General features: G+C 44.1%; 2 protein-coding genes across 6 annotated transcripts in view; one reads left to right on the top strand and one right to left on the bottom strand.

Moving 5' to 3' along the window:
- Positions 1–572: 572 nt before the first annotated feature.
- LOC119466474 (RNA-binding protein NOB1-like) lies at positions 573–23,296 on the bottom strand. Its single transcript, XM_037726991.2, has 8 exons — positions 23,113–23,296; positions 22,888–23,020; positions 22,675–22,811; positions 22,523–22,588; positions 20,998–21,222; positions 17,665–17,762; positions 14,231–14,372; positions 573–961 (listed from the first exon to the last, which is right to left on the bottom strand). The coding sequence occupies exons 1-8, from the start codon at positions 23,206–23,208 to the stop codon at positions 692–694; spliced, it is 1,167 nt and encodes a 388-aa protein (XP_037582919.1). The 5' UTR covers positions 23,209–23,296; the 3' UTR covers positions 573–691.
- A 631-nt stretch (positions 23,297–23,927) lies between these two features.
- The window catches only part of LOC119466438 (E3 ubiquitin-protein ligase wwp-1-like), a 66,851-nt gene continuing 63,104 nt past the window's right edge, over positions 23,928–27,674 (top strand). For 2 of the 5 annotated variants that reach the window (XM_049669918.1, XM_049669904.1), the window contains exons 1-3: positions 23,928–24,080; positions 26,632–26,708; positions 27,175–27,201. The gene's annotated coding sequence lies outside the window, so the exon portion shown is untranslated. Of the gene's footprint in view, positions 24,081–24,355; positions 24,741–26,631; positions 26,709–27,174; positions 27,202–27,674 lie in introns of those variants that run through there. The other 3 variants (XM_049669911.1, XM_037726953.2, XM_037726961.2) reach the window with 3 other exon arrangements.

Genomic DNA, 27,674 nt, shown 5'->3' with positions numbered 1-27,674 from the left:
AGCGCCGACAGCCAAACCTATGAGGAGCGCGCGGCATTATCCCTCGTACTACGCAGGCGAGGCGCTTCCGACAGATGGCAACTCCGTAAGTCCTCGCCCCCAATTGTGAGCAACAGGAAGGCTTGCAAAGTGAAGTTCTTTACCTCCAGAAGTTGGGAAGGAAGCCAATACTATCTGCAGTGACTAAAAAACATACTACTATGAAAGACATCCTGGGCAATTTCCTGTAGATGTGTTTAAACAGATTGTGATGCTGATGTATAATAAAGTGATCTAGTTTAACTCCTCGGTGTTTTTAGAATTTTTGGTCACAAGAGACCTCGGTTACAAGAGATATGTTTCCCAGGTCCCTTGAGTGCCTCTTGTAACAAGGTTTTACTGTATATTAAAAAGCCAAATTGACACCTTTGGTTTAGCCTTCCATGCTCTCAACCACTACAACTATAATACTAACAGAGCAGACTGTCCAGTTTAGCGTAATTATCGCATTGGCAAACATTCACTCCCAAATGCAACACTAAAATGCCGGCAGTACTATGTTGGCATGAGGTATTGTTACAACAAAAGGCTCATACAATCATCAGCCATATTTATTTCGATGCAAAAAAGGGAAGCCAAGGTCTTCTGTGAGACGCCCGATTACAATAATTCACATCAATGTGGGCCAATCTTATGGTCAAACTCAGTTTGTTCAGTTCCTTCGTTTCTTATGATTTCCTGTGTTGCGTTTCACTTGGTTGGGGTTTCGAGATCCTTGAGAGCCAGCTCGCATGTTGAGGTGGGCGGAACGAGAATACACATCATTAATCTTGAATGGTGAGCTTCTTGTAAGGTAGTCTGCATCCAGGACATCAACCCGGCCCATAGCCATTTTTGATAACCGGTTCTGTGGGATTGGCTGGTCCTCGCACAAAATGGGATCTGTTGAATGTTTCCCTCCTTTAGGTGTGGGGAGAGAGTACTGCAACAAGAGAATGAAGGCAGTTAGGGACTACTGCAAAACAATGTGCTATCAGCTTGCAGGCCTTGAGAGGAGTCAACAAAATTTCGGAAAGTCACGGCACAAGTTTGCATTTGTGTATGCAAACTTTGCAGACTGCAGCTCAGTTCCAGGCAGACTGTCCAAATCACACGCACAAAAAAATATATATATTTTCTGTCTTATCAGTGCCTGCTGTAGTCTACCATTACTTCAAAGTTCGATACTACTTCAAGCAGACAATCTCTCTACATTGATTGCCTATCTGTACATGACAGCTATACAATTAGCACAAATGATTCAGTATATCACAGCCTTGTTTAGCACAAAAGAAATGGAAGTGCTGCAGGCCTTTTCCCACATGGTGCCAGTGTATTGCGTTTCTCAACCAGGAGCCATATTTTGTAAGGATACTCTTCATTCAATTCTATTCATTTCATATCATCAGCCCCACTGAGTGGCTGATCTTGGCAACAGTGGGTGTGCAGCTTTGCATGAGCTTAACACCAAGGGAAAAACTTGCGTCTTCCATATTAAATAATAGACATCGCAAACCACTCTCATCATAGTGATACCTAGGTGCGCAGATATACATTCCAACTTATAATGTGAATCTCACATCAAATTTAGGTTATTAGCATAATTTTTCATAAACAAAAAAATTCTAATTTTCAACCTTTTCATTGTATAGCACACTTGAAGAGCTTGGAAATATGCTCTTTAGAAGACAGGCACAACACAATTTGAAGATAAATATCAAAAATGTTTTTCTGAAATATGTTGTACCTTAAATTGTAACAAATCTAAAAATAATGAGTTTCTTGTTATAAAGTGCCATTCAGAGACTACTGGAAAAAAAATGTAGATTTTATAGGATCAGGAAAAAATCCAGGACTGTCAACGGCCCTAAAAAACAAATTGTTGAACTCATTGAACGTTTTCATGAATTTCAAGGACTTGTGCACCGTCTAAAATATTGTCACTCGTCCTTGCACAGTGAGCTCGTCATGCCTACATGTGTCATCCTAAACTGACCACGAGAACACAGAAGGATGCTCTCTTTGTCACACAAAAACACCAATTTATCCACTACTGACAACCGGAGCCACTTTCCTGCTGATATCATATCAATGATGGACTGCTCTTTTTCACACCAGTCATTATTTGGATTTTAATGTGTTAGCAATATAGGCAAACTTCACCCACTTTGGAGGTATTTAGCAGAAAATATGGGCCAATCCCAAAGGCAGTGCAGTCTAACAGCATCTTGCTGTCGGTGCATGACTGCAATGAGGCTAACTGTCATGAGGGGGGGGGGGGGGGCAAGCACTTTGCATAACATGCAATTTCCTTGCTTTAGTGAGAGGAATCCAACAGCGAATAAAATGCCTAATAATTATCATAATATTGACATCAAGGATGATGACGATGTTTATTTCTTCAGCGTTTTACTCAAGTATCGAAAGAGCTTGATAGGGCCAAGAAGCCGGTCTGCAGAGCAGTGCCCGTGGTCATCCGTTGAAGCTCTTACCAAATGGTCGTGGCCTCAGGGAGAGGTCAGAACCCCCCCCCCCCCCCCGTCGGTGCGCCACTGGATCCCACCATCAGTCACATATATTTTTTTACAGCGTTATAGGCGGACTCCATCCGCTTTACAAGTATATACCAGGAAACTGAGTGTACACGAGCACGTCACAGTGTGCATGAAATTGCAAGTTTGTGCGAGATACAAGGTATAGAAACGTCACTTTGATAAATAAATGTGCAAGGCTACCCATGGCGCATGCACGTGCAGCGGTTTGACATCACAGTCTGAGTATGCTATCGCTATCTAGAGTTAGCAGTGCTAAGTTCTGGTCTCGTTTTTTTCACTGATTATTTTACATGAGTGCTGCAATCATTGATTGTTACAGTGCTGACTGGTTATTTTTTCAACAAATGCAATTTTTATTCTATAAGCTGCGTCTGTATTATATTTTGCCGCATTATATCCTATCCATCTTTTTTTTTTTTACTTAGCACACTTCCATTACCAACACTTCAGGAACAATTTTGAAAATAAAGAAATTTATCTTTATCATTTAACAAACAAGCTGAGCTGCACAGTAGGCAACAGTGTCTAAATCTAAGCCAGATGGTGCCTCCAGCTGACAATTATCATGGCCTTACAGTAGGCACAGGATGTAGAACCAGCATAAACAATGAAAAAGCCCGATTGCAAAAAAAGTGATGATTCAGTACTTGTCACCATTGCACTGCACTTGGCTATGGAAGAAAAATGTATTACTGCATTCTTAATTTGAATGTGACCCAGTTTGTTTTAATACTGTGCAAGGCAGAAACCATCTTTAAAAAAACGCGCGCAGGTTTGTGCGCCCTCCAAGAGGACAATGGTGTATTGGCGAGAAAAGAAAATGACGAGAAGACATAATGGCATGTGCTTCAGCCACACGAACTCGCATCTTATGTGACCGTTCATTCATTCAAATAACTTTATTGAGTGCCCTGCGATTTGGTGGGGTGAGCCTGGACCCCGCCTAGGCTTCGGCCAAGGGTTGTTGGCCCTTGGCAGCTTCCTCGGCTCGCTAGACGGCCCAGAGTTGGTACCTCAGGTCCGAACTGAGCAACGCAGACTCCCAGCGCATGCGGAGGCTGTCGCTGTTTGAGGCTGCATCACTGTTATTGTGCATTATACCCATACATTCCCACAGGATATGCTCTAGAGTCGCAATGTCTGCACTTGTCAGTCATGTATAAATCTGGGTGTATTATGCGCATGATAGCTGGACTCGGATAGGATCTGGTTTGTAAGTGCCACAATTCGACAGACTGTTTTTTGCTTAATTTTGGGTGAGGCGGCGGGAATATGCACCTCTGCAATCTATGGTGTTGTGCAATTTCGTGAAATCTGGTCTTCGATCTTCCTACTCCCACTCGTCGGTAGTCAGTGAGGCAGGGCTAACCGAGGCTCGGTCCATAAACTCTCGAGCCATGTGGTGCACCGCTTCATTGCTACCATCTGGTAGTGTGTGAGCACGTGTCCAGATCAGATGGACACTTTTGTCGTCGTTATTAATTTTAGGAGTCGTAGTGCCTCTGGGGAGATTCGACCGTTGGCGAAGTTTCGTATCGCCATCTGGGAATCACTGATGATTATGTCCGCTTGTGTTTGTGCTATGGCTAATGCGATAGTTATTTCCTCTGCGGTTTCTACGTGCAGCATGTTAACTGTAGTGCTCGTCATACATCTTCCCTCATAATTTATCATCACTGCTATGTAGGCGCGCTTGTGTCTGTATCTAGCTGTGTCTACAAATGTGGTGTCCTTGTCGTTAGTGAATTTCTTCTGTATATCACATGCTCTGCTATTCCGCCTACCCTGATGGTGGGTGGGATGCATATTCTTGGGTATTGGAGGGACGGTTATCATGCCTCTGATGTGTCTGGGTATATCTACTTTGACGCCATGTTGGGTATGATACCCTATACCCAGGCGATCCAATATTTGCCTACCTGTTTTAGTTTTAGACAGGTGTTTGTATAGTGCTATGCGTTGTGCCTCGATTAGCTCATCCAGTGTATTTTGCAGACCTAGCTGCAGTAGTCTATCGTTGCTAGTGGTGATGGAGAGTTCGATTGCTTGCTTCTAGATTTTTCTGATTAAGCAGTCTAATTTGTATCTTTCTGATGAGTGCCATCGTAGGTACGATGCCACGTATACTATTCTGCTTATTACAGTTAAACCTGGATATAACGAAATTGACAAATTCCCGAAAAACTTCGTTATAAAGAGGATCTCGTTACATGCAGCTTCGGCCCGAAAATTCGAAAAAGAAACGTTTACCGTATTTACTCGATTTTAACGCGCCCTCGATTGTAACACGCACCTGCTTTCCGTTTTCGTCGAAGCAATCATCCTTGGAATGTCACGCCAGGTACTGGATGCGTGGACGCGTGTCGTTTCGCACAAGCGCGAGGCATCAGAAACGAAGAGCGAGCGTCACGATGGCGTCGTAGCGTCTTATAGTGTTACAGTAGAACCCCGCTGTTACGTTCCCGGGTGCTGCGGTTTCCCGGCTGTGACGTTGTTTTCGGCCGGTCCCGGCACAGCTCCCATAGAACCCAATGCATTCGTAACCCCGCTGTTGCGTCGCAACTGTGGGACCGTTCCCGCATCATACGTTCCGAACTGCCACCCCGCGCCGGCCCGGTACCAGGTACTGGATGCGTGGACGCATGTCGTTTCGCACAAGCGCGAGGCATCAGAAACGAAGAGCGAGCGTCACGATGGCGTCGTAGCGTCTTATAGTGTTACAGTAGAACCCCGCTGTTACGTTCCCGGGTGCTGCGGTTTCCCGGCTGTGACGTTGTTTTCGGCCGGTCCCGGCACAGCTCCCATAGAACCCAATGCATTCGTAACCCCGCTGTTGCGTCGCAACTGTGGGACCGTTCCCGCATCATACGTTCCGAACTGCCACCCCGCGCCGGCCCGGTACCAGGTACTGGATGCGTGGACGCGTGTCGTTTCGCACAAGCGCGAGGCATCAGAAACGAAGAGCGAGCGTCACGATGGCGTCGTAGCGTCTTATAGTGTTACAGTAGAACCCCGCTGTTACGTTCCCGGGTGCTGCGGTTTCCCGGCTGTGACGTTGTTTTCGGCCTGTCCCGGCACAGCTCCCATAGAACCCAATGCATTCGTAACCCCGCTGTTGCGTCGCAACTGTGGGACCGTTCCCGCATCATACGTTCCGAACTGCCACCCCGCGCCGGCCCGACCGGCCATTTTGAGTTTTCATGACGCTTGGCTTGGTGGCTTGACGATTGCATTGGCCACCCAAGGTGCCGGAGGCGACAACTATGACGTATTTTGGGTTTCCGCCAGCAAAAGTATGGCCCTTGAGATCCATATTTGCTATCTAAAGATGGTGTCTATGACGCGTTGTAGCCCTAAAATTGGTTTTGGCTCATAGAGGTTCCGTATCAAGTCCAAGGGCGATAACGCAGTCGCCGCGCACCGTATGCTGTATGTGCGAGTGAAAACGTGCGAGAGGAGCCGACGACGGCGTCTAAATCTCGCGCGCGCAAAAAAGAAAAGCAGGGAGGAAACGCGCCTTCTTCCGTTGTGCTGGAGGCAGCGGCAAGGGAGCGAGGGGGGAGAGATAGCGGGTAGCGTTGTACTGTACTCTGGCATCAACTGCGTACTGCGCGGCGGCGGGCAGTCGCGCGGGCCGTATCTTCAAAGCGATCTGCGTTGGGGCAAAGTCTAGGCAGTGTAGGTGCGTCGGCGGCTCGTAGCTTTGTGCGTGCTGTGTGTTCTCGGCGCTCAGTTTGCGTTGAAGCGATAGGCAACGCACAAAGGTCACTTGGCTCGCTTCTGCAGCGGCGCTTCCACACGCCGCCAGCGTTTGACAGCGCGTGTCCGCGCTCGAGTGTGACGTGTCACAGCGTCTGCCAGCGCGTCGGCAACATCAACTGGAAAAGGAGAGTGCCGGCTTGACGGGCTAGGCCAGCTGCAGCAAGCGGCAGGATCAGGTTTGAATGAAGGGAGGGGGAAAGGTCATGCCCGCAGCGGCAAGATCGCCGGGTCGAGGGATGCAGGCCCGCCTCGCGCACGCTCGCACGCACGCACACGTGCGCTCGCTTCGCATTCCGTCGCGGCGTAGAAGGTGCTTCCGGTTGCTGCTTGTGCAAAAATGAAAAAAATTTGGGCGAAATCTCTAGGTTGTCGGCGGGGAAAATTCGTTATTTCGAGGTGGTTTCCCGCTGCCACTTCGTTACGTAGAGGTCTCAAATACATGTGCTTCTATGGAGTAATGGTGGGAAATAGAAAAACTTTGTTATACCCAGGAATTCGTTATATGGAGGTTCGTTATAAGCAGGTTTAACTGTACGAACGCTTGGACTAGTCTAAGCAGATTGCCTTCTTTCATTCCACTATGTTTGAGTAGCCGCATGATTTGAGATGTTATATCATCTAATTTACGTATGGTCTATTGTAGCCATTACTTTCAATGATGAGCCCCAATACTGTGATCTTGTCAACCTTGGGTATGGGTGTACCCTCCGCCGTAGTTACGCGAATTTCCGGATTGTTTCGTTCCTCGTAGTTGCATGCTTTTTGGCCACGTCGCGATGGAATATAAATGAGGAGCTCGGATTTCTCTGCCAAACAGGCCAGTTCGGTTCCTGCTAGGTATTGTTCAAATGCTTCCTTTGCATGTTGTAATGTGTTTTCAACCTGTCCATCGTTGCCATCGCTCACCCAGAGGGTGATATCAGCAGCGTAGATGGTATCGTAGATGGACCGTTGTCGGAGAATAATAAGAGAAGAAGTGAAGCGCCGCTCGAGGAAAAAAAAAAGAAGGCCTTCTTGGTCTCCTGCTTCGAACGCTGCAGTCATCTTTTTATTTACTTGCCGTGCACAAGTTATCCCACAATAAATTGTTGTCTCTGAATTCCTTGAACTGTTTGTTAAAATTATGGTGGAGGTGCGGGGTGACCTCCAGCCCCATTCGAGTTGGAGAAAGCAGCCCGGAGCGACGCCAACTCGGACCCACTGATCTCACGCCTGTCCACCAGGGCATCAGTCGTCACCTACATGGTGAGCCACCCGAATTTCCTCTTTTGTCGGAGCCAACTAGAGTAGCAGCAGCAGACAATAACGAAATGACATCCCAGACCGCCTCAACCCGCACCGTCGTTGATCAGCCGCGGATGCCCGAGCCTTTCCACGGTGACACTTTTGAAGGCGCGGAGGACTGGTTAGAAGACTTTGAGCGCGTCGATGACTACAATGGATGGGACGAAGGCTGGAAGCGCTGCAACATTTACTTCGCGTTGCTAGACTGTGCACGAACATGGTTTTAAAACCATGCAGCTGCCCTCCGGTCGTGGGACGACATCTGACAGGAGCTGCTGGCCACGTGTTCGAGCACAGACCACAGGGAAAGAGCTGAATCTGCTTTGCAAACAAGAAGGCAACGAGGCAACGAAACAACGAAAGCGTGGCAAAATATGTCGAAGATATGTCCAGCTTATTTTGCAGGGCCGATCCGAGCATGATCAAGGACAAGAAGCTTTGGCATCTGATGTGCTGTGTGAAGCAAAAGCTTTTTGCCGGTTTATTTTGAAGCCCTCCACACACCGTTGCCAAATTCCGCTCCGAGGTGACAACTATAAAAAAGACACTCCAACAGCAAGCGAGGCTCTACAACCACGATATGAACGTGACATCTGTGATCGCAATATTAGCAGTACAGCGTTGAGGACTTATGAGAACTCGGCAAGATCTGTGGTTCGAAAAGAGCTCCAGAGGCAACAGCTGAAAAATGGCTCACAGCAGTCTCTTCAGTGGCAGAAGTGGTTCGCGAAGAAGTGATACAAGCAGTCCGTGAAGAGCACCCACAAGCACAGCCACAAGCGTCGTCACCGGTACGGTCAATGGTATCGTACGCAGAGGTACTCAGAGGAACGCCTGGACGTACTTTCGTCATGACTACTACCCATATACCTGAACCTCGGTTCATGCCACCTCTGCCTGAAGGCTTACATATGGCACACTCCTGATAGAATCCCACTGTGCTACCACTGCGGCAAAGCTGGTCATCTCTACTGGATGCGCGAATACTGCAGAGTGGGACTTTGGGAGTTTTCCATAAACGCTCCTTGCCCAAGAAACGGTGAATGCCCTTTTGAAATCCAGGAGTATTTGTCAACACATCAAAACCCTCACACTTCACAGCAACATCAACCTTGGTCAACAGTGCCGCTGAGGTATCGATCACCGAGCCCACGTCCATCCTCAAGCTCCCCGAGGCGACGCTCCCAAAGCCTGCACCGGGAAAACTAATGGAGGCCGCCGTTATTACAGTATTAGGATGCACTAACAGAGCCTCCAGCACTGATTCCGAAATATAATGGACGCGAGAGCAGTTGCGGAAACAGTGACGTTGCTTCTGATTTGTGTGTGTTTAAAGACGGCTGTGGAACTACTGCTTTAGTAGACACAGGCACAGACCATTCAGTAATGAGTACAGAACTTTCCAGATGACTGAAGAAAGTGCTGACTCCTTGGAGAGGACCGCAAGTTTTAACCGCCTGAGGACACTTTATCGACCCGGTGGGCAGGTGTACTTCTAAAATTGGAATATCCGGCGTCACATACGTTGCTAGTTTCATTGTCCTGTCAGAATGCTCAAGGGATTTAATTATTAGAATGGACTTTCTGCAAGTGAACAGTGCAGTAATCAACTTGCAGGAATGTTGAGTGTCATTCTCAACGAAGCACGCCATCGCAACGTTCGAGTGTGAAGAGCAATTTAATACGCTCCAGATTATAGACAACATCATGATACCCCCAAGATCCAGCATAGCTGTCGTCATAAGAAGCAACGTATTCAGCGACTATGAAGGTATAGCAGACAGTAACACTAGGCTCTTACTCAAAAAATGGATCTGTATGACCAGAGGTCTTGTTTGGCTGCGTGATGGGTGTTCGAATGTCTTTCTCACTAATTTTGGAAATGAAGTCCAGCATGTTGCAAAGGGAACTGTCATTACCCACCTTAACAATTACGTCCAGACTATAGATTTGAGCCAGTCCGAGGCTGCACCACTCAATTCTGACAATGTAGACTCCATACTCGCATCCATCAGCATCGAAGCAGCGCTGTCACTGAACCAGAAGCAGCAAACAGAGAGCCTTGCACAAGAACTTGCCTTGTGCTTCTGAACATCATCGAAAGTCCCGAGAACATCCACCGCCAAACACCGTATCATTGTCGAATTTGCCAGCATCCCTACCAAGTGGCACTGAAGGAGAGAGAAGTCATCAGAAACCAAGTTGAAGCAATGCTTAGAGAAGACGTAATTCAGCCGTACACCAGCCCATGGGCTTCGCTTGTGGTGCTGGTAAAGAAGAAGGATCAGATCTTGCACTTCTGCATGGATTACCGAAAGTTGAACGTTGTCAAAAAGCAGGATGTTTATCCACTTCCTAGGATCGATGACACCCTTGATAGACTACGTACGAGATGCGAAATTCTTTTCCTCTCTCGACCTCAAAAGCAGATAATGGCAAATAGAAGTGGACGAAAGAGATTGTGAGAAGACAGCATTTGTCACACCAGACGGGCTATACGAATTCAAGGCACTTCCGTTTAGCCTCTGTTCCGCACCTACCACATTTCAGCGGATGATGAACACAGTACTCTCCGGGTTAAAGTGGCAGTCCTGTCTTGTTTATCTTGATGATATCGTGATTTTTTTCTACCACCTTTGATCAGCATGTGGAATGATTACGGACTGTGCTCAAAGCTATTAGTTCAGTAGGGCTGACGATAAAGCCACAAAAATGTCACTTCGGCTTCCATGAGCTCTTTTTCCTCGGCCATGTGATTAGTTCTGAAGGCAAACGTCCCGACCCTGAGAAGACCACAGATGTAGAAAAGTTTCCTAAACAGATAAAAAGGCCGTGAGGCCATTCTTAGAAATTTGTTAATATTACAGACGTTTCGTCAGAAATCTTTCGAAGATTGCCGAGCCGTTAAGGCGATTGACAAAAGAAGATGTACCTTTTGTCTGGCTAAGTGAACAAGAAGATGCATTCAATGAGCTACGACGGCGACTTCAAAACCGCCCGGTTCTTGCGCACTTTGATGACAAAGCGGAAACAGACATCCACACATACGCAAGCAATTTCGGGCTTGGTGCCATCCTCGTTCAGTGGCAAAACGGAGAGAAAAGAGTGATTGCATATGCTAGCCACACTCTTTCGAGGGCTGAAACTAGCTACTCAGCAACGAAGAAAGAATGTCTCGCAGTAATATGGGCTATACCGTAAAATTCCGAGCAAGCGCCCCCACCCGTGCAAGAGCCCCCCCTAACTTTACGGCCAATTCCAAATTTCCGCGCCGTTCCGGGAAAGCACCCCCCCCCCCCCCGCTCTGCACCAACAATGGCCGGCCACATCCAGTCCACGAAAATAATGGCAAATTCGGCAAAGCGCACCGGTGCGCATCGCGGTGCCCCGATGAGCCATTTCATCGAATCATGGTCGCACCTGGCGCCTCTAAAGTCCCTAGATATTTTTTTTCAAGGGACCTTAGGCGCCCTAGTGGGCACACGGGCGCATCGGGGCGAACTGCGGCTGGCGGTCTGTAGTTCACGGACCGCCGGCCGACAGCGAGATTTGCCTCTCACATAGCACAGAGGATTTCCCCGCGGCACAGCGACGTGACCACTCGGCGACAGAGGAGTGGTCGCGGCTACGCCTTGGCGTCGCCTCTGCTAATCACTCACCACCGATATCGTCGCTAGGCCTTTTCCAGTTCATTTCGAATCTGTAGCAGACGGCGCTTCAGAACGAACCGCCGACGCTCCGAAGCAGCAATGTTTTGTTGCCGTCGTTGCCGCTTTACCCTCTCCTAGCAATAATTTCACACGATGAAGAAAACATGCTGATATTTGCGATGCCACCAGTTGCGATGCGAGCATGGCCGAGCCGCGGTTCGCTGTCCGCCATCGGTAGCCATGCATGGCACCCTGAGCTTGACTTGTATCGGAACTCTCATTTAGTGATAAACGTTTCATCGTGGACATGGTTATTAATAAACTGAACATTACGCATCACTTTACTCTAGCGGACATAATTTTGCCTGGAATAGAAGCTGTATAACCAATGTTCCTTTCGCCGGTCGCGGCGACTCGTCGGTGCAGCGTCGATGCGCTCTTTCTGTATTTGTTTCGGTGGTTTTGAAAGTGATAAACACCACTAACAAATCTTTGGCTTAATAAAGTTCATGTTCAATAAAATTTTAATGCCATTCCCACTGCGCTTCTTTTTTTTTTTTGGCGGGAAAATTTTGTCGCCATCTTAAATTTTGGTGCCATTCCGGGATAGCGCCCCCCCTAACTTTGCCGGTAATTTCGACTTGCTTGAGGGGGGGCGCTTGCTCGGAATTTTACGGTAGGAAAATTCCGACCATATTTATATAGTAGACCGTTACGAGCAATCAGCGACCATCACTCGTCGTGTTGGCTTGCAAACCTGAAGGATCCTTCTGGGTGAATTGCTAGATGGAGTCTGAGGCTGCAGGAATACGACATAACGATTGTGTACAAATCTGGTCACAAGCACAGTGATTATGATTGCTTGTCACGCGCACCGGTCGAATGTGCCCCTGTGGAAGATGGACACAACTTTCCGTTTCTAGGAGCCGTGACCACATATGAGATGGCCAAACATCAACTGTCTGACGCCGAGTCGCTTCTACTCATCAGGAACCGGGAAGGACACCCCATCCATGTTCTGCGAGTTTTCAACCGGGGATTATCATCGTATGTGATGAGAAGTAACGTCTTCTACAAAAGAAATTTTTAGCACAGCACATAGAAATTCCTACTCATTGTTTCTTCAGCCTCGCAATCCGAAATCTGGGAAACCTGTCACGATGACCTAACCGCAGGACACCTCAGAGTGAGTATTACGTTCGCTCGAATTCGTGCTAGGTAAGTACTACTGGCCAAAGCTATTGAGCTTCAGAACGGCGCAACAAGGAAGACAAAAGCGAACACAAGCGCCGTATTTCAGCGCTTGTGTTCGTGTGATCTTTCGTCTTTTCGTCTTCCTTATTGCGCTGTTCTGAAGCCACGCATCTATACAAACTCACCCAATTGTCAGTGCTATTGAGCTCGGTGCAGCATTATGTGAGAACATGTCGGGATTGCCAAAGACGCAAAACGCCTCCATTAAAACACGCAGGCCTCCTTCAACCAATAGAACTCCCAGAAGCCCCGTTCAAAGAAGTAGGAATGGATTTGCTTGCTTCATTTCCAACATCGTCATCAGGGAAACGATCGATTGTAGTAGTGAGGGATTATTTCACCCGATATGCCGAGACAGCCTCTCTAATCAGTGCAACGGCCATTGAAGTGGCTGAATTCTTTGTCACCAACGTAGTACTACGACACGGTGCCCCTGCAGTTATAATCACGAACCGAGGAACTGCATTCACAGCCGATTTGACGCAGTCCATTATGAAAATGACGTATACCAGCCACAGGAAAACAACTGTCTATCACCCTCAAACAAACGGGCTGACCGAGTGATTGAACAGGACGCTGACCGATATGTTGTCAATTTATGTAGACGTAGAGCACCGTACATGGGACAAGATACTACTGTATGCAATATTCGCTTACAATACCGCATTGCAAGAGACCACTCAAGTGAACGCCATTCCAGCTAGTTTTTGGCCAAACAGTTGCCACACCTTTAGATACAATGCTGCCTGTAAGCGACAGTGCAGAACAGAATCCTTAAAACAGCGACTTTACATATAGGGCCGAAGAAGCACGTCAGCTGGCGCAACACCACATTCAACAAAGGCAGCGCATCGACGCGGACCGATACAACTTGCGGCAAAGAGAAGTCGAGTATGCACCAGGTGACAAAGTATGGGTGTGGACTCCGTTACAGATGCGCAGCCTGTCCAAAAAGCTTCTGTGCCGCTATTTCGGCCCTTACCGAATACTTCGCCACGTTATTCCCTTAAACTGCAAAGTTACGCCGGAAGGACAAGTGAGCTCATCACGATGCCGACGTCGCACAGAAACTGTGCATATGGTCAGGATGAAGCCATATTATGACAGGCAGTGAATATTCTACCAAAAACCTCTACTCAGTGCCATATACCACTTTAGTATGAACAACAGCTTCTCAACAATTTCGCCGCTTTACGCATCGGGATAATGCGTTGTTGAAGGGGGAATAATGATGCAAGACAGAAACCATCTTTAAACAATGCGCGCAGGTTCGCGCGCCCTCCAAGAGGACAACTGCGTATTAGTGAAAAAACAAAGACGAAGAGGCACATGCATTCGCCACACGCCCTCGCACCGTATGTGACCGTTGTCTGTGAATAATAGAAGAAGTAGTAGTGAAGTGCCGCTCGAGGAAAAGAGAAGAAGGCCTTCTTGGTCTCATGCTTAGAACGCTGCAGTCATCTTTTTATTTACTTGCCGGGCACAAGCTAGCCCACAATAAATAAATACATCTGAATTCCTTGAACCGTTCGTTATAATACGAAAGCTGCATCAGGCAACAACGCCAGTGCATACATTTTTTTTTTTTTCAGTTGAATAAATTGAGACAAAAATTTAGTTGCTTTTAGTTGACTACAAGATACACACACAGCAACCTTATAACATATGTGGCAATAGTTGCGTGTAACAAAAGCACACTAATCTTACCCGTGTTCCACGAATATTTATAGGCCTCTTGTAGTTTATGTAGAGTTTTGTAGAGCCATCCTCTGCTACAGCCACTGAGACACGTTTCAACGTCTTATTGCCACAAGCAGGACAGAACTGTTTGGTCATAACTTTTGTGATACTGAAACAGGAAAGCACACAAGTCATCAATACAAACTGATTTCATATGAAAATCTAAATGGGTACCTTCCATGGAATTCATTTATTTGGAACTGTATCTTTTACAATTTCGGTGCCCAAGAAGACACCCATTCCAATGAGAGAATGCCATTAACCCTTTAAGGTGCTATGTACACAATTGTGTACACCAAGGTAGTGTATCAACAGTAAAAAGCATTAATCAAAGTAATGATATTTAAAATGTGTCACATACAACTTGAAACACTTCTGATTGTAATTGTGCTGCAAGTTTGTATGACATGTGCAAAAGGTTTTAGTGAAATGAGTGTGAAGGCAGACGGGCTGCATATTTTTGCTCGGTGTGAATATGTCATTGCATATAGCGGGTTCACTTCTTTTATTGTTTTTAACAATGTGTTGCACTAGACATAATTTTCAAATGGCTGGATAGGTGCTTTTCAAGCCTGCTAGACGTGAAATAGTTGATGTTCTCATCACGGTGTAAGAAGATAGGGGCTCCGACGGCGCGCCCGCACTGGGGCAAGAGAGCGGCCACTTCATGTAACCGGAAGTGAGCGCCACCGCTAGGGGCAGCACGTGTTCACGAGGCCTTGGAGCAGTGGCACAAGAGTGGATAAATTACGACCTCCGTCAGCATTTAAACACCCATACCTAAAGATATGCAATTTTTCGTTATTCAGACGCCAAATCCTGAGCAGGTAGAAGGTTTCATGCCACTTACTGTCAAAATACCGTCATTTCCAACACGAGAGAGGCGCATCGTCTGATCGAGCAGACGGCGCGCTGCGCTTGCCGCTGCTCGCCGCATCGGAGTGAATCGGAATGTCGGCAGAAATATAAAGGGACGTTCCTCCAACCAAATAGAGTCGTTTTAAGCAGGCGGAACGACAAATATGCATCGAAATAAAGCACCTCTGGCGCGCGTGCCCATAAATGCACCAGCAAAGCGAGAGAAAAAGTGGCCCCCAGAACAGGTGCTGCCCCTTGCGGCGGCAGTGTGCGTAGAGTCACACTAAGTGGCCGTGCCTCGTGCCGCCGTCGGATCACCTACCTTCTTACACCGTGGTTCTCATATTTGATGTTCCTGTAGTGAGTTTTCACATGGAGTCCACATTTTGTAAACATGACAAAAATCATTAAAGAATTGAAAACTCTTAGTCTATTCTGCAGCTGTATGCTTTTTATGATTTTGAAGATGTAAGAAATGCAGTGAATGTAAGTTTTCAATTAACAGAATTAATTGGCACCTGAAAGGTTAATGTGTATGAAGTGAAAGCTGCATACAGGATGAGCTGAAAACAAAGCTGACAAAAATAATTATTAACTCTTTCTTGTTCTGGCTTTCAAATGTCTGGCTTAGGAGAAATCATTTGGCAGCATGTGTTAGCTGTATTCAACTGATGCAACTAGGAAGTAATATTTTAAAGAAGCCATACAGCAGCTAAAAATGAGTAAATTACAAAATAAGAATACAATAAGCAAATATATGAAACATATGACAGTCTGTCTTCATGTAAATCAATTTCAATAATTTTGTGCTTGTCAGTTATGTCAACTGTCCAATGTATTACAACAAAAGATTACATTTTCTTGTGTTGTTTAGTTACTGTACCCCCCTACTGGAGGTATCTTTCTTTTCTTTTTTTGCATTAAAGGTTTATAAGTCTTTCAGAGCTTCATGCCACTAGAAAAAGTATCCACTAATGATTCCTTAGAGCCATCAGCCTTATCATGCTACCGGTACCATTTTGTGAACAGCATCCTCAAAGCTGCCATCAGCACCATTGCTGCCCTATGAACCTAATTTAATTTAGTGTTTCTGTGTGAAGCATTCTTTTTACATTTTTCATTTCTTTTAAAACACTTACAAGCTTTCCCCTGAACTCCTTAATGCTGTAATTTTTCAAAATGAAACCACGAAGAAAACATTTTTTAAATGTCGCAATCCTGACACATTTATTCAAAGTACTGTGGAAATGGCACAGCTGTTAGCCCACCACCTTTCATAGTCTTTCAATTATCTCCTGTTTTCAAATACCTCTTGCTATCTCTGTCTTTTGCTACCTCCTGAAAGCTACTAAAATCATTTCTAGTTACTTTAGCTGTCTATGGCTCAATTTCATCCATAGTAAAATACAACTTCAGAAGGCAGCGGCATTTGCCCTGCAAAGGCGGATGCACACGAGCCTCCACCAATGGGCGTGCACTCAAGAGTGAGGTTATGAGCCGGACGGCCGGTGACTCCACCGACGGAGAACATTGTTGCCCTGCGCTCCAAATAGGGCGGGACTTTTGAGCGGGACTTTTGAGCGGGACTATTTCTTTGGTCGCGGAGGCAATTGGCCGCCTCACTTCGGTCATCTGGCCGAGGTCTCTTTTGCCTTCTTAAGTTGCACCCGACTATACATGCAAGTGTGTGTTTAACCTCGCCAGACACTCAAACCATATTCAGCATAAATCTTAAGCTTGATTTTCAGGAATCATTTTGAAGATGTTTTCACATTTATATGTGTGTGTGTGTTTGTGGGGGAGGGGGGGGGGTTAAATACTGCAATATATTTACATTTAAAAAAACTTGTTTGTTTAGTTCACTGTCTATTCCTCAGCAGTGTGTCGCCACGCCATGGTATAATGGCTTGTGTGTGTGTGTGTATTTTCCAGTGGACCCCAGACTAACTGCTAAGGCTATGTGGCCAATCGTTACTATGCAGTTTTAACACTTGCATTATGTACGACTTATGTTGTACACCAAATGCCAACTAATGACCTGCCACTCTCTCCCATTCCAATAACTGATGGAACAGTGGTTGCATGTTGACAAATCTGCCTTGTCAGTGACTACTTGTAAAATAATTTATATGCACTATACATACGGCTACATACTTACAGGCTACATTTGTACAACTCACCATGAAAACCAGTACTAATCAAAAGTAGTAAAAGGATCAACTGCAAAATGTATCCTGAATTAAATGCAATGAAATACAATGCATGCAACATTTAAAGTTCTATTCAAGCAACACTTGCTTCAAATTTCTGTTCACTCTCGTGAAGAAGTTTGCAGGTGTGGTACTTCAGGCAGACATAATATAAAAAAAACATAAAACCAAGCCTTCATATCTGTTATGAGCTATTACATTGAAGCGTGATAAATACTGCACATGATAATCACATAATTAAGGTCATAAATGCACATATAAGCAGAGAGTGCTTTATGTGCTTTATGCCTGGGACAGAGTGCATAAGTATTATGAAAATATGTATCTGCTTACGTGAAGCACGCATGGCAGCGTAAGACGAATGTTCTTGCATGCTTGATAGCCATTCCATCAACAGAAACAGCTTTTAGACCCATTTGAATCAGAACATTCTGAAAGAGACATTGATACCTTTCAATACTAACACTTGCATGTGCAAAACTTTAAGAAAATGCAATGCAGGGAAAAAAAGCAGAGAAACAAGCTTGGGTGCACAATGACAACAGTATTTTTTTTCTAAAATATAGGTCACTCGTAAATGAACCAGTAAAATTACTGGTTCATTATTAAACATTACTACAAAAACAATGGATTGTCCATTCATAGACTTGCGAACAGTCTTTTTTTTTTGCATAAGCCCAAATAAAGAATGGTAGCATCAAACCAAATACAAATATGAAGTTAAAGCTTTTTTTGTTTCCAAGCACTAATGACAGTTTTCAAGTTCCTATCTATTTACTACACTAAGCATGCTAAATTTATATTGCAGCAAGATCACTTCATCTAAACTAAACACTACGGCTGAACACTGCCAGATTGTGCTTTTACAAAATGCTGATAAGAATACTTGCTAGCCACAGAATTTAGAAGGTAGCTACAAGCAGATGTTAGGCATTCAAATTTAAGAATTCATAGCTGGAAAACATTGAAAATGAAACTAAAACAAGACAATAAAAACAAATTTCGACACACCAGCCCCTTACAATAGAATGCATTGATAGAATTACAAATTCTGAATCATTGACAGAAGTAATTATAATTTCAGCTTGCTTGCTTGCACAAAATTCATTTGGAAAATGGGTTTAGCAATTTGGTGACGTTCACATCACAATCGAGGAAATGAAAATACTTCAATAAAGTGAGAAAAGCAATATAAGTAATTTGTAGGTAAAACTGGAATATATAACATGTAGCTATTACAAGCAATCCAGCTCACAAAATTATCCTTTCGGGACCAGTCACACGTTGCATTACATTGTTAACTAGCTGCAAAAGCTTTTGCAGGGGAAAAAAAGTTTGTTCCACTGCACATTTTAATATCCATTCCTGCTTGCATTTGCTTTGTAATACCAAATGGAAGAAAATCTATCATTTGACATTTAATTCATTGAACCACAAATATAACTATTTGCCGCAGGCGCTATTTTTTCATACTTTTCCTAGTTTACAATGTCAATTCAGGTCTTATGGATCATGGTACGCCACCACAAATCTTAAAGCAGCAGCATCCGTAAAAGTGTTTTTTCTTTCTTTCCGGTCTAGAAGTAGCAAAAGAGAAACACATACAGAGGGAACACACATACTTAGCCACGACCCTATACCATGGACAGAGAAATAACTTTGGATGACTACTCTAATCGGACAATTCGCTTGGGGAGCTTTGTGGAAAATTTACAGCTTTGATGCCACTCCTCAGCCAGATGATAGCAGTTTCATCTTCTCCCTAAGAAGCTTTTAAATTTCCAGAACCAGGATGGCTGTATGCTATGTAATGTGTACACACTATAATACACCCTTGTTCCAATGCAGTAACGCTTCTGCTTATAAAATTCACTTTTCAATCACTCGCCCATGTGAACTATTCCAAAACTATACATTGAAAAAATATGTTCACAACGGGGAAAAATATTCACCATTTCCAATTACAGCTATTCCATTCAGTGAGCAAATTGAATAGCACCACATTCTATTCATTCCTCAGAATCTTTGAATTTAAATATTGGCACACACCAACACACAGCTTTTAAAACATACAACACAGATACTGTACATCCTGTACTTCCTGTACCCAAGTTCTGACTGCTACTCACACCCAGCACATATAGCTTAATAAAGGCATATTTATCTTTGAAGTCCACAATTAACAAAACAATTTTCCTCTAGCCAGTTGTCATCAACCTTTATTGTGGGCTAATGCTAATTCTGCCACTTGCAAGCTTCACGGCTGGCCAGTCCCTATACTATAGCAATTTCTTGCCCTCTGGCACATACATCCATCCAAATTAAAAGAGCACCAACAGATATTTTTTGAACTGAGAGACGTTTCAAGAAAACTCCACCGTGCACTTCACATGCATGAAAAGATGCCACTTAGGCAAGTATGCTGTATCACATGCAATTTCGTTGCACAATGTCCTAGTATGTATCAACATGTTTGCACAGCGCAAAACACGAGGACACAAGAAAGAACACAGGCGCTGACTGCAACTAAGCTTTATTTACGAAACTGCCAGAGCTATATACTTTAGACATGAGCAAGAAGTAATAAAAACTTTTGCATGATGTCACACATCTCATGCACCCCCCCTATCACATCGCAGCCAGATACTTGATTTCGTTTATGGTGAGGGCAATAGACGGCATGCTGATGCAAAGGTCACAAAGCTGCTGTATTTTGTCAGCCTCTATGCTTTGCTGTTCTCGGTGTTTCGAAATTGACGCATTTTTCAAATTCAGGCACACAAGGGCAGTCTCTGCAGTGAATGCCAAGATGACCTTGGACGTCACTGTGAACATTCGGAAAGAAGTGCATTGGCCGAACGGGCAGATGCTTAAATGAGCGATTGAAAGAGCCATTTTACAATGTTCACACAGCTGTCCAACATCATCTTGGCATTCACTGCAGAGACTGCCTTTGTGTGCCTGAATTTGAAAAATGCGTCCAATTTCAAAACACCGAGAACAGCTTACCTGTAAAATGCGCAGAGTTTCACTTTTGTTCAGGAAAACACAAGATTTCCTTACATTTTCAGCACTAACATGAATGGCATTTCGTCAATTAAAAAAAGCACCAAATGTGATGCTGTCACTGACCATGAACCTGTGGGAATTATGAACGACTTTCAGTTAATTATCTCATTGAAAAAGTGTCGCACACTTATTCATATGTGATACCGCAAATAATGGAATCACAGCAGCGTGCTGAAATAAGAAGAAACTACAATCCTGCCAGCCTTGACAATAATCACTATAACAATGAAAGTGTTTTCACACACACAGCAGCTAAACTTCTGCTATTGAAGTTACGTCACCAGACTTTATAAAATGTGCACAACCAGGCAGCTTTATGTTCAACATTCAAGATCTAAAATGCAACAATGGTAATGGCATGGAACATATTTCATCCAGGACTACAGTGTGGTTGCTGCACAGTGTGAAAGAGACATGTAAACATCGTGTGATGCGACACATAAAATATATCAGAAATAGCTCTAGACAGTATCCACTTCACTGCAAAGGCACATATTTCACCTAAATGATGAACTTAGCAGAAAGACAATATGAAGGCTTATAAAAACGTACCAAAGCACTCACTTGTAAGCATGCCAACAATATTAGGTGACATACCTGAACAGCAAAATCTGTTGATATACATGCAACTGGTATTGGCGCCTCTTCCAAAGTTAGCGAGCCCATTTCTTTTTTTATATCTGTGATATTGCTTGGGGTAATCCACTCGCCATCACTTGAATCTTCTTCCGTTGAATCTACTTCATCCTCACTGCAGTCTTCCTTGTTGCAGCCATCCAGAGAGCCAGCAGGCTCCACAGGCTCAGACTTTTCTGCATCTACCTGGATATTATTTACTTAGCTATGATACAGCCATAGGTTACACTTTCACAACATACAGGTCGCACGATACACAATTCTTAAAGGGTCCCTTGCCAAGTTCAGCCATTACAAATATACAAGTGCGCTGCATAGATCATGCAGTAGTGATTCTGTCTGCAAAGAATAACAATGACATATGCCGCAAAACCAGCTGAAAATTAAAATCGAAATTTCTGGGACCCTTCCTTTCCGAAGAACCGCTCTCCCCAGTAGCAGATATGACTTCAGAACTGCCACCTTTGCATCACACAAGCCACCTGTAGTGCACAAATAGCTAGCCGGCAATGCAAGCGACTCAAGGATTGATGTTCAAACCCATGTATTGATGTTGACATTAAAGGGTCCCAGCTGGTCAAAATTTAGCCGGAGCATTCCTCCACATGAAGGTGTGGTTTTGGGAAGTGAACGCCAATCATAGATGAGACGCCATATCCTGCAGGACATCAAATCACATATATAAAAATATATGAGGAGAATTGTGCAGGACTTTGTCCTGCATACTTTGATGAACTTGTGGGACCAACGCGGGCCAGGTACAAAGAAAAAATCGCCCTATGTGACGGCGTGGATCCATATCGGCTACCAGTTGGAGCGCAAGCCGCTGTTAATGCAAGCCTGCTACCACCGGTTACCCATGTTGACATTATAAATTATCTCGTGTTATCAACAAAATACATTATAAATTATCTAGTGTTATGTTTCATTAGATCAGATGAAGGCTACAAGTCGCTCGACTCGCAAGGAATAGCAAAAAAAAAGAAAAAAGAAAAAAAAAACGATTTCATGTGATTGCTGACAGAAAATGAAGGAGGCTGTGACGGATATTTTGTTTTGACTGTTTCTCTGCAGGTAACCATTCTTGAGGTCCTTCCTGTTGATGCGCGCAAGCCAAGTACCTCTCCGCTTCTCGGACAGCGCCTTTGTGTGGTCGCACTGATTTGTTATTACCTCAGGCAAACAGTACATCTGGATATATGGGCTGTGACACAATGGACCTTATATTGAAGCAAATTGCAGCGCATAAGGGCCCTTCCACTATGTGAAGATGGAAGAGCAGCGAAGCTGTTGGTTTTGTTTATTTTTTTTTTTTAAATTTGGTGGTTATGTTAAATGGTTGAAAAGACAACACATAACTTCGTTGCGTCACCGTGCAGGATCGGCCCACTTGTTTTTCCAGATGCTAGCCATAGACAGCTTCACTGTAAAATGCTTACAGTAAACAATCTTCTCTAAACCAACACAGAACCTTCACAATACTTACAACCGCTTGGGAGCCAAAGAAACCCGGCGAAGAAACTACATCTCTTGGGGCCGCAGTTGTCCATACCTACACGAAAGGAGAGATAAAAATTAGCACATCTTAAAAGCGGAAAGGGTCAAACTGTGCAAATCATCTGGTGGAACGCGTATTACCTCAATACTCTTCGGTTTCTTGGAAAGATGATCCGTCCCCACGTGCTCCTTCTCCAACATATACGTGAGAGCAAGTACCTTGATGTCAACTGCTGACAAACTCGGGTAGTCTCCAGTGAGTTTAGAAAAATCCGTTACTGCAGTAAATAAAGTATAATGATGAGGATGCTGAGCAACTTAATTGTAGATTTGTCGGGCCGTCTGCTAACTCACTGATTTTCACTGCTTCTGGCGATGGAACTCTGTAGTTCAACTTATACGGAAGAACTTGGAGCCTCTGTTTCGTTGCTTTGTCTTTTATTTCACTTACAACTTCTGCCAGTGTGTAGATGTTTTCACCGATTTCCTGGAAAACAGATTACAATTATGATCCCGGGATCAGACTGAGGAAAACTGCCTCTAGCTACAATAGCAAACAAAAACAAAATCGGTCCTTACCTGCAGAGCTGCATTTTTTATAAAGCCTCCTGAATCAACGACCAAATGTTTCACGCGTGAACTTGACGACAAATTGACAGGATCCATCTCTGACATAAGGCCTTTGCACCACTAACACAACAGGCGAAGCTTCCCAATAGCGTGCAAAATTATGTAGCAAAATATCGCTGCCTTTGACTCGCACGTGGCTTGGCCTGGCTTGGCTTGGATGGCGTCATTGCTCTTACGCGCCGCATCACGGCCGTTTGGCAGAGGTAGCGAATGGTAGCAGACGATCGCACATGTGAGCGGCTGCCGATAACCTTTGTGGCCATGAATACAAATTTATTTGCCTCTTGGCAACTGTTGCATGTGCCATAGTTTTGTTGAAAGTGCTCAACTTTATTGAGCGGTGATGTTTTCTGCTTAACATATTTCGAGCGGCTGCAGCTTCTGCGAGTTTTATGACACATCTGGTTTATGAGTTCAACTTTACAGCATAGTGGCACACAAGCGAAATATTTTCTCAAAATCAACCTTTGTATAACGTAATTCTATCGTTTGCAAAAAAAAAAAAAAAAGAAATGTACCTAATAGGTATCTCTTATGCACCGTGCTCATGGATTTGATACCCAGTGAACGTACCACGTCTTTTATCTGCCTTTCACAATCGCTGCTCGCCTGCAGAAAAGCTTAGCTTTGTCAACAGCACTTGCAATTTTAACCGTTTTTCACTCTAGCAACGCTGAGGATTAACGTAAGAAAGCAAAATATTACATTGCAACCAACGCGCATAACGAGATTTCGCGAGATGTTTTCCCAGAACAGGAAGCGCAGGAAGTCGAGAATAATCACGTGATAACAAATGGTGGGTTCTTATCGTCTTACGAAGGGAGTTGCGATGATGTGACCAATTGGTCGGAATTTAAATGGTTCGGTGCTCGATCACTCTATTTAGGCCCATGTTTCTAATTTCCCGATAATGCAAGGTAAGATAACGGTCATGTTGCGGCTTTCGCTTCTGATCGGTGTTTTGCTCAGGCTTCTCATTCTGCGGAATCCAAGGTTACACTTCAACAATATATTTGCTTTTGCTTTTTTTCTTTGCCGGAATGGGTGTGAAATGAGTTATGGGTTGTGTGTCTTGTTCTGATTTGAGATCATGTTTATTTCACGCAAATATGCGGTGAGGCCAATCGTCACTGTCGCATAGCTGAACTGTTCCCGATTTATTGTCCGTGTCTGTTGGGAGGAAGGGGAAGAGGCGCTTCGGGGAGGCCGCATAGCACCGTTGTGTTTCCGCCTTGGACCGTAACAGCGAGTCAGCTATCATCCAGCCTTCCAGTTAGGAGAACCGCGGCGATGTTTGCGCGCCCATAGTTCCACTTGCGTGTTGGCACTCGTCACTTTCTGTAGCTTTCACATCACGGCCAGATTAGGCCTAAACGATGTCAGGATATTCTGCTCGCATTTCTCCAGTTTTCATCTCGTAGGCAGAAACGACTCAACTGCTCGGCCAGTGTGCTTTACTGTTCGTAAATATAGAGCAAATGATTGCACTTAGTGGAGCGCCAGATGCTGCGTCGTTGACGTATTTAAAGCAAGTTTCAACGCCTGTCGCCTGAGCGATGAGCAGCTGACCTGCACGGGTATGTTATCTGCTGGCAAACATCCTTCATGTAACTCTAGCCGACCGATCAAGGTTCGCGGTAGGCACGTACATGGGATTTTGCGCTACATTGTGATCGCTATGCGTCAGCGTCGGAACCATTCGTGAAGTCTAGGTATGCAGCTTGACCGAATTGAGTAGTCTCTGATTTCTGTGTCGCATAAAATTTTATTAACCTGTACGACTCGTGAAAAGGAAACCGTTATACACATAACGGTTTCCTCTTTCATGTTGTGTGCGCTGTTATGCATGGTAAATTGGAGTTCTCCAAGGTTTTCTCAATGTGAAACCAAAGTGTTTTCTTTTTTTCTCCTTTGCTCTGCCTTTCTTGTTTAATATAGGCTTATGGTTGTCGCAAAGCAATGAAATGCGAGAGCAATGCATGATCTAGAAAGTTTTTTTTTTCTCTCTCTCTCTCTCTCTCTGAACAGAAAACAGTCAACTTATGAAGAGTTAAGGCTGTGAATTATTATTGTGATTTCTCTACTGAAATACTAATATTGATGGTGAAGTGCAAACACAGCATGTGTTGTTATTCTGTAAACTGTGCTGTGCTTCACAAACGTTTACTATATACTCTATTTTCGGTGCCTGTCAATTTTAATAATTTTCTTATCAGTTTAAGATGTATAATGCAATTTATCTGAAGATGAAAGTGGTGTATGCCATGAAAAGGTGCTACGTACATTTCAAAGCAATGTGTGTGGAACAGCAATGTTATACGCATATGCCAAAAAAACACACACACATGCAACTGCTTCTTATACTTTATAGTAGAAGACATGCTCATGTAGGGCAGCACGTTATAGGTGTGACATGCCTTGCCACTCAGTTTAATAACGCGCTTCAGCTGCAGTTTTGCACCAGTGAGTGTCGCTGAGCCACATAATTTTTATACCCCATCACGTTCAGCAGAACTTGTATTGCTGCACTCTTTAAAAAAAATTACATCACTGTCAATTATCATCTGTTACTTTGACTGTCCTGTCTATGTCTATGAACATATCTTTACCGGGTCAGTTTGTGTCCATAAAAACTATTGAATGAATCCAGGATGTTTTTGTTTTTTGTATTCCCAAGAGACATGTAAAGCTTCTTTTTGTATTACAAAGCTTGCTTCACCTATGGAAGCAATCCAAAAGATAGTGTAGCAGGTACTGATGATATGCCCGTAGATGATTTCACTATATAGGACATTTTTCACACCAACGAAGACTGTGGCTGTGAAAACTGGGAGGCACTGGCACTTTTCATGGTTCATATAGTAATTTATTGTACAAGCATCTCAATTCTAATTATAAGGCTTTACATTGACATGTTTATGCATGTATTCCTAGAGAGAATTTTAAGGCAAATTGAAAAAGAAACAAAGTATTGGAGGAGTTTGTGCAGTTCAATTAGAGCTAATGAGAACATTTATATTTCGGAGGAGCATACTGTAGCAAGGAAACACTGGTTGATGCTAAACCCAGTAGCAGAATTAACAATTTTGTTGATGCACTGTGTATGGACATAATTTTATGTTCACTAGTGTTTTTTTTTTTTTTATGTTACTGGCTAAACAGCTGTAAAGAAAAAGAAATCCTGAGATGTTTTATTTTCCACATACCCCTGAACAGCTCCGATGAGATTCTCCCTGAGATTTTCTTTTTAACACCATGAACCTCTTCAGTTGAGAGCTATTGGCCTTCATGTTAGGCTGCGTAAGATGTGAAATATTGTGGTATGCATGTGCTCCTTTCTCCAGCCTGTTGTGCATTCTTGGGGCCTCTATCACAGGAATATGCTTATTTTCCTTATCAGGATATATATGTTTATTTTTTTTTCTTTCGTTACTATTTTGCTTCATGCGCTTTTTGCCTGTCTTCTAGCTTGCTGGCCAGTATGAACTACAGCTGTGCTCTACAACTCCTTTTGCCGACACTCCTGCTTTACTGACCGATTTTAGGCAAGTGATACTTTTCAGATTGCTACCTTCTGTTTGACCTTGCTATGCTCAGGAAGTAGGTGACAGGGTATTAGTGTTGTCCTCTGTGCAGTGCATGAGCCTTAACAATTCAGACATTGACAAGGGGTGAACTACATGTACATACATTGTGAGCTGATGCCACTTTTAAAAGGCAAAAACGGAATTGAATGTTGCAAGCACTCTTCCTCACACTCCAAGACAGGTGTCTATACTAAACGTAGTACGTGTTCCTTTGACTGGTGAGCTATATTTCCGAAGGCAAACGTTGGTCGATGTGATGCTTTCTGAAATGTTGCTAATGGGTATGCTATCTTTAAGTAATGTATTCGCAACATGCATGCTTGTTTAAAAAAAAAAATCAAGAAAACTTTATTAAGCATTTCATAAGAGAAGTGGTGTGTCTGCAGAGCCTGATGTCTTTTGTTCTGTAATACTTCAATTTAAGATGTGCACCAGTCTGCAATTTGGTTCTGTAAGTAGCCCTTGCTGTCTCCTACTTTAATACTGGACTTGTGTATTATGGAAGGGAATGTCACAGTGAACTTGCAGAAACAGTTTCTTGTATCTTGTGTGTACTTGTGTAATGATCAAGATGATCTTCCTCAGTGCATTTATTTCTTAGAATGTTTGTGCTTGCCATGCTATGGTTTGCACAAGGCTAAACTGTTTCTGTACCGCAGCTATCATCCTGTAAAGAGAGAGAGAGAGAGGGGGGGGTGCCTTTGGACTTAAGGGTCATAAAGCTTGGCATACCTCACATGAAGTGCCGCTGTTAAATTTTTTTTTCAGCAATTGTTTACATGAACACTTTACATAGCTTCCTGATATAGCTTCCTGATTGTTGTTAAAGTTAAATCTATAATCCTTGTTTGCAGTCTTTATCGGTGTAAATTTCAGTAGTAGTGAACAACGCAAACATGAATGTGGTTGAGGCAGTGCCACCAT

This window comes from Dermacentor silvarum, chromosome 1 (assembly GCF_013339745.2).
Source record: "Dermacentor silvarum isolate Dsil-2018 chromosome 1, BIME_Dsil_1.4, whole genome shotgun sequence".
NCBI classification, from domain to species: Eukaryota; Metazoa; Arthropoda; class Arachnida; order Ixodida; family Ixodidae; genus Dermacentor; species Dermacentor silvarum.
The sequence above is the reverse complement of the archived record's forward strand: the minus strand, read 5'-3'. Positions and strand labels throughout refer to the sequence as shown.

What these genes read in the sequence shown, in the direction of transcription:
- LOC119466474 (XM_037726991.2), bottom strand. Translation starts at nt 23,208, where the DNA reads ATGTCAGAGATGGATCCTGTCAATTTGTCGTCAAGTTCACGCGTGAAA. An exon ending in TAAAAAATGCAGCTCTGCAG is followed by an intron (nt 23,021 to 23,112) that starts GTAAGGACCGAT and finishes TCTGTTTTCCAG; the next exon opens with GAAATCGGTGAAAACATCTA. An exon ending in TCTTTGGCTCCCAAGCGGTT is followed by an intron (nt 21,223 to 22,522) that starts GTAAGTATTGTG and finishes AATAATATCCAG; the next exon opens with GTAGATGCAGAAAAGTCTGA.